A 17,116-nucleotide genomic window follows, 5' to 3' on the forward strand; every position below is an offset into this window, starting at 1 on the left:
CATTTCTGTGCTAATGTAAGGGTGGTACCGAAAAGGGGCAGGAATCAGACAAGCGTGCTAAGAGCAACTAGTGACAGCACTGTACGGGTCGGGAACAACAACCTCAAAGAGCCTGAGTAGTCTGTATTGCTTTTTAATCACCTACTGCTTCACGCCTTCATATCAATATAATTTGGTTCTCATGTATTAGAAGTCGTGTTTAAAAAAAGAGTTAAAATTACTGCTTTATATGTTCTTCATAATTCTTCATAGCAATGTCTCAAATTGAGAAGTCCAGAATAGTCAGCTGACTATTTGAATTACAAGAAGCTATTCTACTTCCAGGAAATATTACAACATCTTCAGGAATAAAAATCTTCATTGTGTAATCACACATTCTTCCCTACTCACTCAGGTCTTTCAGTTTTGGTCTGCCACACCATCCTCCATAATTTGGGTTTGATCTTTTGTTGCCACCCTATACAGAACTTTCTACCTTGTTTTAAAAGAAAAAAAAAAATCCCGTCTTTTAAATCAGTTCTTTCTGTAGCTTACCACAGCCTTGTGTTTTGATATTTCAGAAGCATGCAAATAAGCATAAAAGTTCTTAACAGAAATATAGCAAACATATCCGAAAAGTTAACCCTACACAATTTCCCCATGGTTAAATTCAAAACTACTAATAGCAGGTAACAAAATAGTGACAGAGTAGAAATTCAAATTTTTGCTTACCTGGAATACATACGTAAACCTTTCCAAACAAAAAAACCACATAAAAAACAAGGTGTATTTAAGTGAACACTGAATTTGTCTTGTAGGGTAAATCTCAAACAACTGAAATGTAAGCAAAAGCCTTACCTCATCAGAACAGAGAAGGTAAATAGGTGTTAACATAGGAATTTCACTTAATTGACAACTCAGGCCAAGTGATATCAGGATCTCCCTGAGAACTTCATATCTCTTGGTATTGCTTATCTTAAGCAAATTAAAATCCTCTTCAGTTTGGACATCCATAGAATTGATATCCAGCTCCAAGTGTGCCTGGCAGGATATGTGCAAAGGGAATTAAAAAAAAATATTTTGTTGGTATTACACATTTTAGCATGTCAGAGAGAGAGAAGCAGTTCTAGTTCCAAACAGTTCCAAAAGCAGCTTTGTCCTGGCTGTAGTTGCTGAACTACCCAGTGTTACTAGTGCAATTTAAAAGTTTCTCATGTCTTCATCATATCTACACAAGCAGGGCTTTATTATCCTAATAAACTAGGGAATACATATATATTTATAGTTTCTCATTCAGGGATCACAGTTGCCAGTACACTACAATCTTCTCTGAAACCTACACAAAATATCCCTTCTTAATAAATTGGTCTTCTCCTGGAGGAGTTGTTCAAACTTGTATTTACTAACTTAAACTTCTCCTTCTGCTTTTCATCTGTGCTGGCAACCTAGAACCAACAGCAATATTGGTCATATTCTGGCTTGTACAAGAGCAGAATTACATTAAAATTGAAAGAGCTTTATCAGAGGTTGCACAAGATATGTAGAACTCAGGCTGAGCAAGTCCTTACTGTGTCACATGAATTAAGTTGCAATCAGTGCAGATAAAGAAATGCTGCTGAAAGAGAACTAAGAACCCCAGAACACCACCTTGTAGAGGATCATTTCTCAAGGCTGAAGTAGATGCTTAAAAGTAGAAATGAAATGCAGAAGGAAAAAAACCCCTTCTAGACCTCCTTTTTTTTTGTTGTTTTTTGGGGTTTTTTTGTGGGGCTTTTTGTGTTTTATGGGTTTTGTGGGTTTTTGTTTGTTTTGTTTGTTTTTTAAATAAGTGTTCCAAGATATTTAGAAACCTTTGTACCCTACTATATGTATATTCATTTAATGAAAATCACAAACTATTATCTTTGTTCATTTCTCCAATTTTGCACATTTTAATGATGTTCTTCATCTTTAATATATGATCTACTTTATTAAAATTCAGGGAAATATGCTGAAATGGCAGCGGGGGGAACAGAAGAGTACAGAAAAAAGGGAAATAAGAAGTCTGTGACAGAATATTTAATGGCTGATGTCACTGTCAGTCCCCTGAAGAGAAAACAATAAGGCTTTTCAAATCCAGACTGGAAGTCATTTAAAATTATAAAATGACACACTAATCCTTTTAATCTGATTTTTGAAGCTATACTGTAATGCCCTTTTTCTGGGGAAAACCCCTGCAGTATTAAGTTTTACTACAGCAGAAGGGTCAATTTAAATGGTAGAGCAAAGCAGGTTTTACCATGGAACTTGCAGAAATGGATAGCAACAGTATCTAATCCATTTTCTAGTACAAGCATACAGCGCATGGGTGGCAAAGCTTCCTACATAAAGCTATAAACATGCCACTATATATAACAGAGTTTCCAAAAAGCTAGCAGATTTAATCTGGTAAACTGATAAGATACGAAAACACTTCTAAGAAACCCAATGAATATTCTGAATTACATAATTGCTAGAAGAGTGTATGCTACCTGATAGGTGAGCAGTTACATTTGAGTGCTCTGGGGTCCTGAGAAAGTTCTCCTGTAACTAAAATATTAGTAAAAATAGGTCCTAGAATCTTTCATAAAATTTGTTCACCTGTGTCTCCATTATGTTCCTCATCTACTTAAATACTGGTAAATAAATCTTGCTCTGCTTTTCTCAATGTGCTGCTTGAAAGCAAAGGCAGAGTAAGGGAAGGAATACAATTGTGAACAGCCATGCTAAAAAGAAGATGTTTACCTGTGCACCTACTGAGGCTAACTCAAAACGTGCAAGTTGCCTTCAGGCTCACTTTCAAAGTTTTACTACGAAGCGACTAAAATTTCTCTAGATTCAATAGCACAGGTTATACACCCAGGTAGACGCATACTTCCGGGGCGTAGACTTGTTTTCTAAACTTAATGGTACCTCTTATCAGCCTTTCTATCACTCAAAACTTTAGCCAGATATCTGTGAATATTTAAATAATCAGTGACCAACATTTACCTTTAACACAGCCATGGAAGCTTCCTCACCCATTATCCAGGAAGACAGAGAGTAACAATAACAAAAAAGATTATGAACACTTGAACTTATCTGTTGTTTAACTTTTTGAGGGGGCATGGGTTTTGTTTGGTTGTTGGGTTTTTTTTAAACAGAGATCACAATACTGTAACACTGGAGAGGTACCTGTTTGCTGGGATATTATCATCCTTAGTAGAATGAGTAAGATTTTGGCTCATTCTAGACTCACCCACTTCTGTCCCCCAGGTGCTCTGAGCTATTTGATAGGTGCAGAATGTTAAACATTTAGAAGTTTAAAGGCTGAAGGAAGACTCGGGAAACAAAAAAGCAAGTTTCCAGCAGATTCGATTTTCCTCCCCCCCAAAAAAATCAGAGCGTATATTACTGACTGAAAATATGTCAAAGTTTAGAAAACAAAAAAGTTTGTTCTGGTTTTGGCTGGGATAGAGTTAATTTTCTTCATAGTAGCTAGTATGGGGCTACTATGTGCAACTGTGGCTGTGGATAACTCTGTACTGCAGCAGGTATACCCCTGGGGAGACTGTGGCTCAGATAAAGCTCCACTTGGAGCAGGTACACCCCTAAGGGACTGCAGTCTGTGGATAAGTCCAAGCCGGAGCACGGGTAAGGGGAGGAGTTCATTACAATGTTAAACCCGATGGTCTGGTCCAAAGAGACAAGGAGTGGAGACTGTAGTGGAAATACCTTTAAATTGTTGTAACCCATGATTTGAGTCGCATGTTATAAGAATTACTATAGCAGGAACCACCTGAACCAATGGAGGTCAAGCCTTACAAGAAGCAGTGCAAGTGCAGCAGTGACCCAACCTGAGCTGGCTTTGGTGCCCAGCAACTCCACGCAACGCAACACCTCTCCTGTCCTTAAGTGACCACCATAACAGATGGAGCCCAAAGTCATGGACTAAATGAACTCAAAGGACATTTTGTGGACATTTTACAGATATTTCACAGGGGTGGTCCATGGACTAAGGGAATGATATCTGTGTATTATAATCAAAGGATGGGAAGGCAGAGAGGGTGGTTAATGAGGATGTATTGGATAGTGTGGGACTTGAGCATGACGTAAATGGTATGAAATAAGGGGTGGAGAATGTGCTGGTTTTGGCTGGAATAGAGTTAATTTTCTTCATAGTAGCTAGTATGGGGCTATGTTTTGGATTTGTGCCAAAAACAGTGTTAATAATACAGGGATGTTTTAGTTATGCTGAGCAGTGCTTACACAGAGTCAAGGCCTTTTCTGCTCCTCACACCACCCCACCAGCGAGTAGGCTGGGGGTGCACAAGAAGCTGGGAAGGGTCACAGCTGGGACAGCTGACCCCAACTGAACACAAGGATATTCCGTATGACATCATGCTCAGCATATAAAGCTGGGGGAAGAAGAAGGAAAGGGGGGACGTTCAGAGTGATGGTGTTTTGTCTTCCCAAGTAACTGTCCCACGTGATGGAGCCCTGCTTTCCTGGAGATGGCTGAACACCTGCCTGCCAATGGGAAGTAGTGAATGAATTCCTTGCTTTGCTTTGCTTGCGTGCGCAGCTTTTGCTTTACCTATTAAACTGTCTTTATCTCAACCCACTAGTCTTCTCACTTTTACCCTTCCGATTCTCTCCTCCATCCCACCAGTGGGGGAGTGAGCGAGCGGCTGTATGGTGCTTAGTTGCCGGCTGGGGTTAAACCATGACAAAGTTTTAGAATTTTAATTTTGATAGTAAATAGAAAAAATGTATTCCAGTTGAATAAAGGGTTTTTTTAAATGACAAAACAGCAAGGCCAACATCATGAACCTAACATCCATCTAGAAATTAGCCTTTATCAAAACACTGCTAAAAAACCATAAAATGGTTCGCTTCATTCACAACACTAAGATACAAACAGAATATCACTGAGAAAATGGTAGCAATACTAGCAAAAAAAGAACGAACAGACCTAAATCAACAATGGCATTTCAATGCAGTCAGAGACTAACCTTTACTGTGTAGCTGCTTGCTCAAGCAAGAATTGTACAGCAGTTTTTCTAGCCATGGCATGCAACAAGTAATAGAGGCTGGGACTCCCTCATTCTCTAGTCAGATTCTCAGAAGCGCTGGCTACCTTAACGTTAAACCTTAAGAGGAGACGTCTTCCAAGTTTCTTGCGAAGTTTGTTTTACATCATCTCCTGACTCTCTATTTCACCATAATTCGTATTTTTGTAAGGATGTGTCTTTTTTTTTTTTTTTTTTTTTTTTTTTTTATTCTTGTCAGTATAAGCTTTCATCCCGAGTCCACCAACGACTTGGCTTTTCCTGTTCCCACCTCCCAAAATCTGCAAAATGCACAGTTGTATCACTGCACAACTCCTAGGAGGCAGAAAAGGATAGCTCTGCTCTTGAAGATGCTTGCTTACTATGCAAATCTGCTCTCTACCATCCACTGTGACCTTGCATGATCTACATGGGCATGGCTGCGTGGTGAAAACAAGGAGGTTGAACAGCAGTGACATTCTCTACCATTCTTTAAGCTTCCTGAGGATCAAGTGAAAACCATTCCAGAGTCCTTGTCCATTCACTGAGACATCCATCTATACCTCCCCTTGGCAAGCATCCCCAAGAGCATGCATGGGAACAAGTGAACTTTTTTAGCATACCACAACATCATGTAGCAATGAGCAAATTAATGCTTCTGCGTACACAGTACCTGAGAAAGAATGGCTTCTCCTCCACTGTCTCCATATGTCAGATGAACAATAACTGTATCCTTATCAGCATTATTTAATCGACTCAATGTCTTCACTTTGCTGGTATCTTCCTTCATTACTTCCTCAAAAATACAGCCACTGACCAAGAGATTTAATTTAATTTCAGTGCTGTCCATTTTAGAGACCACTAATTCATGAACAGTCTTCTTCAGTTTTTTTCTCTTTATTTGTATGCCACCAAATGTAAGAGATGAAGAAAACCCTAGAATCTTTCCACCTTTAGATAAAAACTTCATGAATTGTTTGTGGTTCTCCTCAGAAATAGGCTCCTCTGTGGCAATGATCAACAGCAGTGAATTATCAATCCACGGAGCTTTCAGAACTTGCTCCTCATGCAGCTGGTAGATGGTGTAGCTGTCTGCATCAATGCATTCCTGAAGAATTGATTTTACCTGCTCAAATTTCACTTTTGCATTTTCAGAGCCAAGATAAATCAATACATTAGGGGGTTTTCCAGCAAGGTTTACTCTCTTTATTCCTCTTGCTAAACAGTCATCATTCTTCTCTTCCAGTTTGCTATTGCAATCATCAGAAAGTTCTGGAATGTTTTCTGCAGAGGCAAATCTGACCGATTCAATAGTACTGTTTTCAAGTTGCAGGCATTCATGACAGCTGGAAAGATGCAAGTGATGATGTTCTCCAGCACCTGTCCCTTTGTCAGATAGACTGTTGGATTCATCTTCATGCTCACTTTCTTTCTCTAGCTTGGATTTCTCCTCTTCACCCTGTCCTGTAGACTCAGCTACTCCTAATCCTGATTTAATAGTAGTCCCAAAAGTAGCAGCAGGAGTTACTTCATCCATTTGTGTACTGCTCACACTTTGTTCTTTTACAGATGGTGCCACCTGCACCAACTCCTTCAGTGTAGATTCCTGTAAATGGACAGCTGGAAGAGTAAAAGAATAAGAAAAAGGGGTTATAAAATATATTAAAAGAGCTATGATGAATATCACTACCACAGCGGGATTTGGATTTCATTTCAGTACAAATCATCAATAATAGCAAGAATTGCACTTGTTTGACACAGGAAATACCATCTCCCCCAAGAACATAATAAATTTGCACTCATAACTCAAGTCATTTACTCTAATGACTCTTTGTTCCAGGAAAGTCTGACTGAGAGCAAACACTCAATATTTACAGAGCACATTTAAACAAACTAACATTTATTGTGAATGAAAAAACATTTGCACAAAAGTAAAACATGACAGCTACTATACACAACGCAGATGTGTTCTTAACGGAACAATAGTCTACGGGTGGGAAGGTGAGGAAGTTCTCACAAATGCATCACCTTGTCAGCTTGTTATTTTGCCTGTCTCTCTGACACCAGCAAACGACAAAATGAGGCAAGGGAAGTACCTTTGGAAAAATACTGGTCTCCTAAAGAGGGCAGGGTGGAAAATTACTTGCTGCTATTTTGAAATAAACTATTTTGAAATAAGCTAGTAAAATGAGATATTGGGTAAGATGGAGACATTGAACCACATCTCTTGCATTGCTGAAGACTGCAGATAAAATTTTGGCACAAGTAAAAAGGAGTAAAAAAAAAAATCTGAACTGCTTTCAATCTGCAGAAAGGGAAACATACCCACCCATAGCAAGACTTGGGAGCTAAGAATCCAAGGGAAAACTAGCAAATAGGATGAATTGTTAAACTTTTCCCTCTCTCGCCCTGAAAAGGATGGAAATGCAAAGATAAAAAATTTCTGGCAAATACAAGTGAGAAAAGGGCAAAGCCGATTATTGTCAGCGTGAAACTTGCAGAGCAAATTACATAAGAGGAGAGAAAAAATACTCTTCATAAGGTAGTTTTTTTTCAGCTGCCGAGCCATGAAAATATTTCAAATCGAAGTCTGCAAAATTTTACTGAATCCCTCTCCACTCCCACAAGGCCAAATAAACTTACTATGTTTTTGTTTCAGGTTTCTCAAAGAAATTCAGTGAGAAATTTGATTAACAAAATAGTCAACGGGCACACAATACACCAGATCCAAGTTCAATCACTTTCTTTGCTTAACAACACTTGCATTCCCTTGAAACTATATCCCCTTTGCCTGGTTTGGAGCAGAAATTTGAAGCAAGTTTTTTCACATCCTGGGAGAATTTCACAGCTACCAGCCTGTATGCTATTCTGTTAACAGCCTCCATCAGCCTGTTCTCCTGGAGCAGTTCTAGCATGCACACAGTACCTGAAGCAAAATGAGCCAGAAAACATTCTGAAAAGTAAATGACGGCACTCTCTCAGCTTCCATCCCCTCCTTGCGTGAATATTTGTGCAGAACAGCACCAAGAGACAGAGTTTCACATCAGATACATTTGTGAGCATATTCCTACCCTCTTGCACCCTAGCTAGCTGTTCTCGATTTTGTCACTCCCTGACTTCTGCCAACGCACTATGATCTACATAAAAAAACCAACCAAGCAAACAAAAAAACCCACAACCAAACACAAAAAAAAACAAACTAAAACACCCAACCCACTTTTTTTTTTTGGGGGTGGGGGGTGGGGGGCAGGGTAGGGAAGAGGATTTTTTTGTAGCCCAAAATCATTATTTTATTATTCTACATGGCCCATAGTTTTATCAACACAGCTGAGAAGACACAACTAGGTAGGAAGAAATTAGACTATTGCTGAACACACACACAGAGGGAAAAAAAAAAAAAAATTGTGGCTCTACTCCCTGAGAGCTCACTACAATACCCTACAGACTGTATATTATGGCACTTTTAGAACAGTGCTGGAAAAAAGAAGTTCAAATCTCATGCAGCAAAGGGAGGTGAAGCTTGGACTTCCCACAGCCCAGACAACAATTCTATTTAAGAATAGTGTTACAAGTGCAACCACAACTATCTCCTTCTCCTCTCTGTGGAATTAGCCATGAACTCCCTCCCTGCCTTAGCTGAAACTATTAAACTAATGAGGCCACAATGGCTTATAGTTTTGATATCATTAAAATCACCCTCTAAAGAAATAAACCATCCACCAAAAATTCAAAATTCAATTAGCAGTGACACCACCCTCCTTCCCCTGCTTATTCCTCTCCCTGTTTAGAAAGCATCTGTGAGCTTTTCTCTCACTGATCTAAAGGATTAAGATGCTCAAGTCACAGCAATTGTTCTCAACCTATGTTTAGCTTTGAATACACTTTTATTTAAAATCTGAAAAAAAGAACATTTGCCTAAAACCTTCTGCATTTTTTTTTTTTTCAAATAAATTAATTAATCTACAGACAAGACTTACAGAAACACTATTTTCTAACTTCACTTTTGTGACATTTATACATTCATGCATTTGCAAAAGGTTAAACACCATCTTGGATACTTGGAGATCTCATCATACTAAGGTTAATTATAGGCAATAGCTTATGAGGCATTAAAGAAAGACGGGGGGTTTTATTCAAAAAAATCTTTTGATCCATTTTTCTGTTATTTCTGTTGTTTCATTTGTAAGATGTTCTGTAAAGAAACTCACTCAAAAAGTGGTCTAACTTTTCAAGGATCTCTATATTTGATGGTGTTCAGTATAAAATATGGTAGTGCTACAGAGTGATCAACTGCCTAGAATGACAACAAGAAGAAAATATTGTGCCAAAATAAAAGCATGGTTTTTTCCATAGGTATAAAGACTATGCACAGTCCTAATATAACTATGAAACAAACATGTTCTACCATTAAAAACAATTTGTGAAGATACTTACAAACTATCTTGTGTGGTACCATTCCATTATCCATTTGAAGCCTGTCTTCCATGAATGCTATTCCAAGGTTACTGAAATTATCTACACTTGCTTCAGCAATTAACTTATAAGGCTCACCAGGTTTATAGGCCAACGGTGAACAATAGTCTGACCACTTCACAATCTAGAATAAAGCATATGCATGATTTTCAGTTTGAAAAGGTTACAGAAAAATATCAAAATACCAACAGTATTATGAGTCTGCAAGATGAACTGCAAGTAAAAACTGCCCCTCCTTCCTGAAGGATTCTGCTATTAAAAAGCAGCACAACAGTAAGCAGAGCCAACAGAGGGACATTATCAAACCAAAATGGCACAACTGGCAAACCCAAGGGCTGGAAGTAATTTTAAAGAAAGTACTTTTAAAAAAAAAAAAAAAAAAAAAAAAAAGTAGCTACTATGATTATAGAACACTAAATTGGCAGAATAGCTTTTAAGACTTGTTTCTGTGATGCCTCATGTGTTTAAAACAACTACTACATTTAAGCGTATCATGAGACAACACATCTCAATTAGAGAAGGCTTTCAGTTGACAGTTCCCTTCACACAAAAGTGCACCCTTCATGACTACAAAGGTCAATGTATGAGACTGAATACAACCAAAAGAGCCTACTGAGGAAGGGTCGTATAGCAAGCAATACCTGCTACAAGATTCAGTCCTGAGACAAGTAAACAAAGCAACATCCACACTAAGTGTTGAAAGCAAATTGGGAATGCAAATACATCTTTCCCAAAGATCAAGGCTATGAAAGCTTCAAGTAACACACAAAATGGCAGGAGAGCATTATCACATTCTATAAGTAAAATTCTATTTGTATTTATTTCCAAGACATGGCTTTCAGCACAAATTCTAAAAAGAATGCTGATAAAAAGAGAAAAAATAAACTACTAGGATTTAATAAAAGTACACACTATCAGAAGCATTAACTAAACACAGAAGATTCAAGCTGCTTATCTACAGGAAAAATTCCATTCTCCAGAAAAGAAGTGTTATGAAAGTGACACACTTGGGTTTGTTTTTCTTCAAGAAGGTTTGTTAAACCCAAACTACACAGCTGTACCATCTTGGAGAACAAGTTTCAAGTTTAATTATAAAGCCACAAGTGGTAGAAAAGTGAAAAGAGTTTTGGTTTCCTTCTGAAAGGCGGGCACAGTAATGAAGACTACAAATCTGTCTGCTGACATCTCAAATCTGTCATCTCATAATTGAAAATGACCCCTTTTAAACTTTATGTTTATAAAGCAACAGTACCTAACAAAACAATAGTCGGACAATTGACAGTGATTTAAGAGTCAATTCTGAAAGCAAAAACCAAATAAGCACCCAATTTCAGTACAAATTATGTGACTGATAGCACAGCCTTTATCCTTTATAGGATACACAAACCAATTGTTCTCCTGTAAAGGCATTTTTAGAGACAGTGAAGCACCACCTGTTTTCATGACCTAAAAAAAAATTAGCCTTCGCCATGTAGCATGTTCCAAATACTGGGAGGAAAAGCACAATTCCCACAGAGCAACTCCAGCACTTTGATGCTGTCATCACCAAACCACTTTCATGAAGTTCACCCTTTTATCACTACACACAAGATGTAACACACTGATTAAACACAGTAAGAAAAAACACTTCTTTTGAACGCACAAAATGAGGGTGAGCTCTTGGATATTTTACTTGTTCATAATTAGACTATCAGCTAAACTTACCTTTTTTCTGCTGCAGTTAAGTGGTTTACATAGTATCCAAAAGAATCTATTTCCAACTTTTGACTTTACAGTATTTCCCAAGGGAACAAGAAGAAAGAAGAAACTCAGATTTCATACAACGTTAATGGTCACGTCTCCTTTCTAAGTCATTCTCAAAGACAGTCTCTGATCAGCACAACCCAAATGAGACCATCCAGTCCATACCCATATTGGCAGCCTTTGAACACCTAACAAGAAAACTGGCTGGGTATCTTCTGATACATCACCTATACTAACCCTTAGTGAACAAACTCAAAAAGAGAAAAAGATAGCAGTGTGTGGGCAGTGTGTTGGTGTTTACCACAAGGTCATCTGCATGCTTTAACTTACGGGTTAAACTCCCAACTCTGTAACAGAAGAGCAAGTAACAGCTTCAAACCAGCCACACCAGAACCCACAGCTGGTGAGAGCCAGCCCTCAGATTCATGACAGATGTATCACTTGGGTCCTGAACTCCTGGACATAACAACCACTCACTAGTAAAAGCAACAACAGCGAGTTTCTACCTCCAGGATCTTCTGAACGGTCATCTCCACGACTGTACCACAAACAAATACCAGCTACAAAGTTACAGGATGTATTTCTGGGCACACTAGTATTGACCAGTTCCGAAGCAGAACAAAATCTTCTTCTGGAAGATGCTATACCAGACCCTGATAGATTTGAATCACTGTAGTTGGAGCATCAGTCAGACTTCACTCCACTGTCACTGGGGAAGTCTGTGACCAAGTCAGCCAGCGTTGCCCCAAGCAACTGCCTTGAGTGATGACCTGGACAACACCATCATTTTCCAGATGGAAGGGTATTCCCAACTGTGTTTAGTCTATTGGTACAACATCCACAGCTGGAATGAAAGTCTCCAGTTGTAGTCATAAGGTGTAAAACTCTAAGGGCCTGCTGTTAACCGTTGGCAATTCACGATCACCAGTGACAAACATGGCAGATACATTTATGAGATAGGATACCAGCTTCCTTCTCTATTTTCCTCAGCGTATGACTCTGGGCTACTCTCTATGGTGGAGGGTAAGAGACTTACACCGTATTTAGATATCCTTTCTTACCCAGAGAACAGGCACAAGCAGGTAACACCCACATGTCACCCGGAAACTGCGAGGAGGATATATTGATGCTCTTGAGCTTTTTTTTTCGTGGCACCAAGTAAAACATTAGACATGCTAACAAGTAAAAGGTAGTTATTGCTGTCCAGCACAAATAAATCGAATACACAAGAGAACTTCACAAAATAAGGCTGTTGCCAAGACATATGACCTGTAATCCTGCTCAGGCAACACTCCATTTGCTTCACAACATAACAAAAATCCTCAGAAAATATTTTCAAAGAGGCCAGGCTTTCCTGCTACGACTAGAAATCTTCATCAAAATTCTGTCAGAATACAAAATAAAAGGCCAGCTCTTAGTAAGAGATGAGAAATTATTTATACTCCTGCTTTCTGGGTCCACCTCAGTTTCAACAGAAACCAGTCACAGATCACTGATAGCCCTACAAAGAATGGCTTTTCTGTCTAGAAATTACCATAGGTCACAGGAGCAATCTGTTCTTAGAGCCCCTGTCTATGTCAACAGCTGGCTGCCAGAGGTAGCAGAATTAAAAGCACTTTGTTAGAAGTGACATGTACACAGAAGAACAATAAACAAAATAAAACAGCTGTATGCGGCTAATGCTGGGGACATAAAACAGCTTTAGTTTTGGTCTTTTGCCTGGACTATCGCTTTTGACCTTGACAAATCAAATTAATTATTAATGTATACATAAGAATGCAAACATTCTCCATTCTAAAGAAAATGCAAACAAAACCAACAAGATTTTAAAAATCCGCTGAACAATAAACCCCAGAAGAACAACAAGCTAGAGCTTCAACTCAGATGTTTTTGTGGACCTCTCTGCTACAGAAAAAAGGTAAAGTAAAAAAAAAATCTCCCTTAGCCTTCTGTCTGAGTTGGCCCAGCACTCCCAAGGTGCACTCTGAAACAATGTAGAGAGCACAGCAGGTATCCCATCTAGTTTATCTCCTAGAAGTAGGGCCCACCTGGATAGATTCCACAGTCTTATATCAAAGGCAATAAAAACATTTACAAACCAGCTAATATGGCTACTTCCTGTGTGCTCCAAGGAAACATGAGGCCAGTGGAAGCAGGATCAAAGAAAAGGTCTCAGAGTTCTCAACAAGCTTTCAGTGCCTCCAGTCCTCACACTCCGAGCTTCATGGAGATAATGATTTCGCCTGATGTGGCACTTCACCTGGATATCATTCCTCTAGAGGGCAAAGACTAATATGCTCCAAAAGCATGCTCTGTTCTAGACTTGACAAGCCTCCATGGAGGGTGAAGGTACTAAAAATTTGATTGCAGGCACAAATCTGGAATTGTGCCCATTCCTAATCTGTCCCTCTGTTCCTGCACTCAAGTTAGATAAGACTATTTACCAACCACTCTGCTCTCAATGTTCACTCCAGTGGAGGACTCCTAGATTGTCTCCCAGAACCAGTGGCCTGGAAAATATGTTCCTCATCCAGGGAAACGGACAGGCCTTAAGCACCTGTGTATGTGACAGGTTTCCTTTAACTCCAAAAAGGAGTTTGAAACCTGATGCCAAAAAGCAAGAATGACAGGTGGCCCTGTAGGGTGCTAAGCAGGGGCCATTCAGGAAGACACCTTATCGACTGCCCCCAGGTGGTGATCCTAGCTTGTGGCATTGCCTGTTTAACGGGAGGGCTCTGTCGATTTTATGGTACCCCAGTGACCAGGCTAGAGGTTTTACTATTGCCTACCCAGCGATATCCTACCATGCACGTCTTTCCATTTTTCCTCTTTCCAGCAGGCAATGAGGTCCATTCTGTCCTCTTCAGTACAGAGAGCATACAGCACACACAACAGCTGACCACCTTAGGAAGGAACTATGACAACCTGTACCACTTAGAAGATTTTTCCTCCCTGCAAGGTAAGTTTATCTTTTGCTTTGGGTTACAACCTTTCACCCCCTCCAGACCTGCATCCAAGGTGAGATGCCTAGGCAGCAAGCATTCCTCATGTGAGGAAAAAGTTATAAAACCAACAAAATTTAGGGGAGAGAGAGACGTTATCTCAAGTTTATAGTAAGTTTTGATAGGGTCTGGATACTATTTTTAAGCATAATCTGTTTAGACATGCTATATATTCAGTAATTCAAGTTTTAGAACACCATCTTTTAAATCCACATCTTTGCACTTTCAGTATCGTAGTGGAGAAGACACTTTTTAGATTTCTAAGTTTCTAGGACATGAACATTTTGTAAGTATGCTTGCCATAAGGATTTCAGTACTAATTTAATTTATATCATGCCTCAATAACATTTTGTAAGTATTACACATTAAAAGGCAAACACAGTTTATAAAATTCCGACCAAGACGTACTGCCATTCCCCCACTGCATTTTACAGAAAAGCAAAGAGATTAAAAGCTTGATTTTGGCCTTACTTCTGCAGACTGTCAAAATTATCCAAATGTATAATACTTTAACTTGTACTTATAAGTCACAATGAAAGGAAGCTTCCAGGAGACTTCTATTTCAATTTTTTCAACAACTTTTCACAACCACTTGGCTGGAGGCTTGAAGAGCTTTTCAGAAATCTTAACATATGCTTGCTCTGTATATTCTTACTGAGGCATTTGTTTCAGCTAGTGTCAGAGACAGGATACTGAGCTAAAAAGGCTTCTGATCTACCTTAGTATGACAGCTTTCAAGCATTTTTTTCCTATTCAGTGTATCTAATCATCCACGCCTTATCCAAAGTCAAGTTAGAATTCTGCAGTTCTCATCTGCAGCCAGAGAAGTGTGCTACTAAAAAAATCTCAATAAAATTTGTATGGGTCTATCTGAAGCATAAAATAGAACTAGAGTATTAACGGTGATTCATTTTAATGAAGAGATTACCTTTTTATTCACAATGACATTATAAACATACAAAATCTATCTGTCATTGATTTTTCTCCTTCAAGTGTTTTAGGTTTATACCTACCAATGACCCATCTGTACTACTTTCTATGCAAGAAACAAAGAGAACTACTTACCTCTTTTGAAGAGCCAGGTACTTTCTGCAAATTATCTGTCTGAGCTGAAATGCTTTCTGTCACAAAAGCTATATGTTCTGCTTTAAGTAACTTATCAGGATAAATAAAAGGACAAATGAGAAGCAGACTCCATCTGTTTAAGTCGTCAAGGAACTGAAAGAGACAGGAAAGAAAAATAAGTCTGTATAGCAAACATCTGATTTAATAATTCATTTTTAAATTTTGCCCAGCCTAAATTCAAATTCAAACCCTTCAGCCCTACATGAAGGGTCTCTACCATTTCACACTCCCCATGAAGAAAAAACAAGGGGTGATGGAGCCTCTATCTTTAATGCAATCAGATCAGAGCCCTGATATGCCACCCTATCGAGGTACAGCATGGCAGGCATCTTCCACAGGGATTCTCAGAGTCAAATGCAACTCGTAACTTTCAATACATATTTTTAAGAGACAAACACATTTTGAGTAATAGCACTGACTTTACGCCAAACTTCAAGCCAAACTACAGTTCCCTAGAGGGCTTCCCAACTCCCAATAAACACAAATAAACTGACAAGCTTATAAAGTCAGTCTGCATGAATAATATTGCAGACAGAAAAAAATGTGCTTACTGTGCAAGGACCAAGGAGAAGCTATTTCAGAAATATGCAGAAGCAAAGAACAGCATAAATCAGTTGAAATATGATTTACAAAACCATAATCCAGGCCAACTGAGGCCAAACTCCTCTAAACACATGGACAATTATTTGGTTTTGTTTTTAAGAGCTTTACCAAAATGTGAATTAAGTATTTAACTTTCCTGTGAGAGATTCTGAGATTGTCACCATCGCTTTTAAGTATGAAATAATTGGCTCATTAGATAGCAAAAAGACTATTTTCGAACAAACTCCATTAGCGTTTGTGATATTATCACTGCACTGAAAACATCCTCTTCACACACTGAATTTATGAAAAGCTTTTCTGCTTCTTAAAGAGTAGCACTTAGCCAACGACATGCTTCATAAATACAATTCAGCAACACCCATTTAAGTAAAATGTGTATTTCACTAACACCCATTTAAGTAAAATGTGTAACAACTGAGATAATTTCACAAACACACATATAGACATCAGCAAAAAGGAGATCAGGAGATTCTTATCCACACGAATTCTGGTATTTAGTGACAAATTTAGACAAATCCAACATTCATTTAAATAATTCAAATGATTTGGGGGGGTGCCAGAGGAGCTCCACTTCTAAACCTGAAAGTCAGAAGCCAGCTTACTTCCAGTTTTACTTCACGAGATGTCAAGTGAAACTTGTTCAGGCAGTCTTCTTCCACTGTCATGGGCTACCACAGCCTCACCCCACCCTCCTCTCTCACTGTCCATTTGCAAAAAAGTGATTTTCACAGATCTTGGCTTTTGTGTCATTTTCCTCACTTGAAACAACATTTTGTATCGGGAGAAGCATGCAGTTCTCCATAACCAAAAGTTCAATTCAGACTCTATTACAGATTCAGCTGCGTTTTAAATCTCTGACACAAATCTCAAATGCACAAATATGGCAAACATTTTTAGACTAAAGCCTTGTATGTGCTAAAAGTATGTCACTAATATGGAAATACTAACAAGTTCTCCTAAGTGCTCCTATTGCCATGGCTGTGCTTACACGCATATAGTAAGAAACTCTCCTCAGCCCACTCCCTAAGCCAACAATCTATAGTAGTGAAGAGAGGTAACTAAACTGTAGTAAGGTTTTCTACCAAAGCAATTACCTGGGTCTCACCCAAGACAGGTAGGGCTGTGACAGGCCTGGGAAGCTAC

At 38.8% G+C, this 17,116-nt stretch overlaps 1 protein-coding gene across 1 annotated transcript; it reads right to left on the minus strand.

The window, feature by feature from the left end:
- Window positions 1-711: 711 nt before the first annotated feature.
- Window positions 712-15,456, minus strand: LOC104072328 (biotin--protein ligase-like; the record flags this gene model as incomplete). Its single annotated transcript, XM_009583362.1, has 4 exons — window positions 15,311-15,456; window positions 9,462-9,624; window positions 5,701-6,647; window positions 712-1,020 (listed from the first exon to the last, which is right to left on the minus strand). Coding segments are annotated over exons 2-4 (1,308 nt in total), but the record flags the coding sequence as incomplete, so codon positions are not given.
- Between the last annotated feature and the right edge of the window lie 1,660 nt (window positions 15,457-17,116).

Source organism: Fulmarus glacialis, unplaced genomic scaffold, assembly GCF_000690835.1.
Source record: "Fulmarus glacialis isolate BGI_N327 unplaced genomic scaffold, ASM69083v1 scaffold25148, whole genome shotgun sequence".
NCBI lineage: Eukaryota > Metazoa > Chordata > Aves > Procellariiformes > Procellariidae > Fulmarus > Fulmarus glacialis.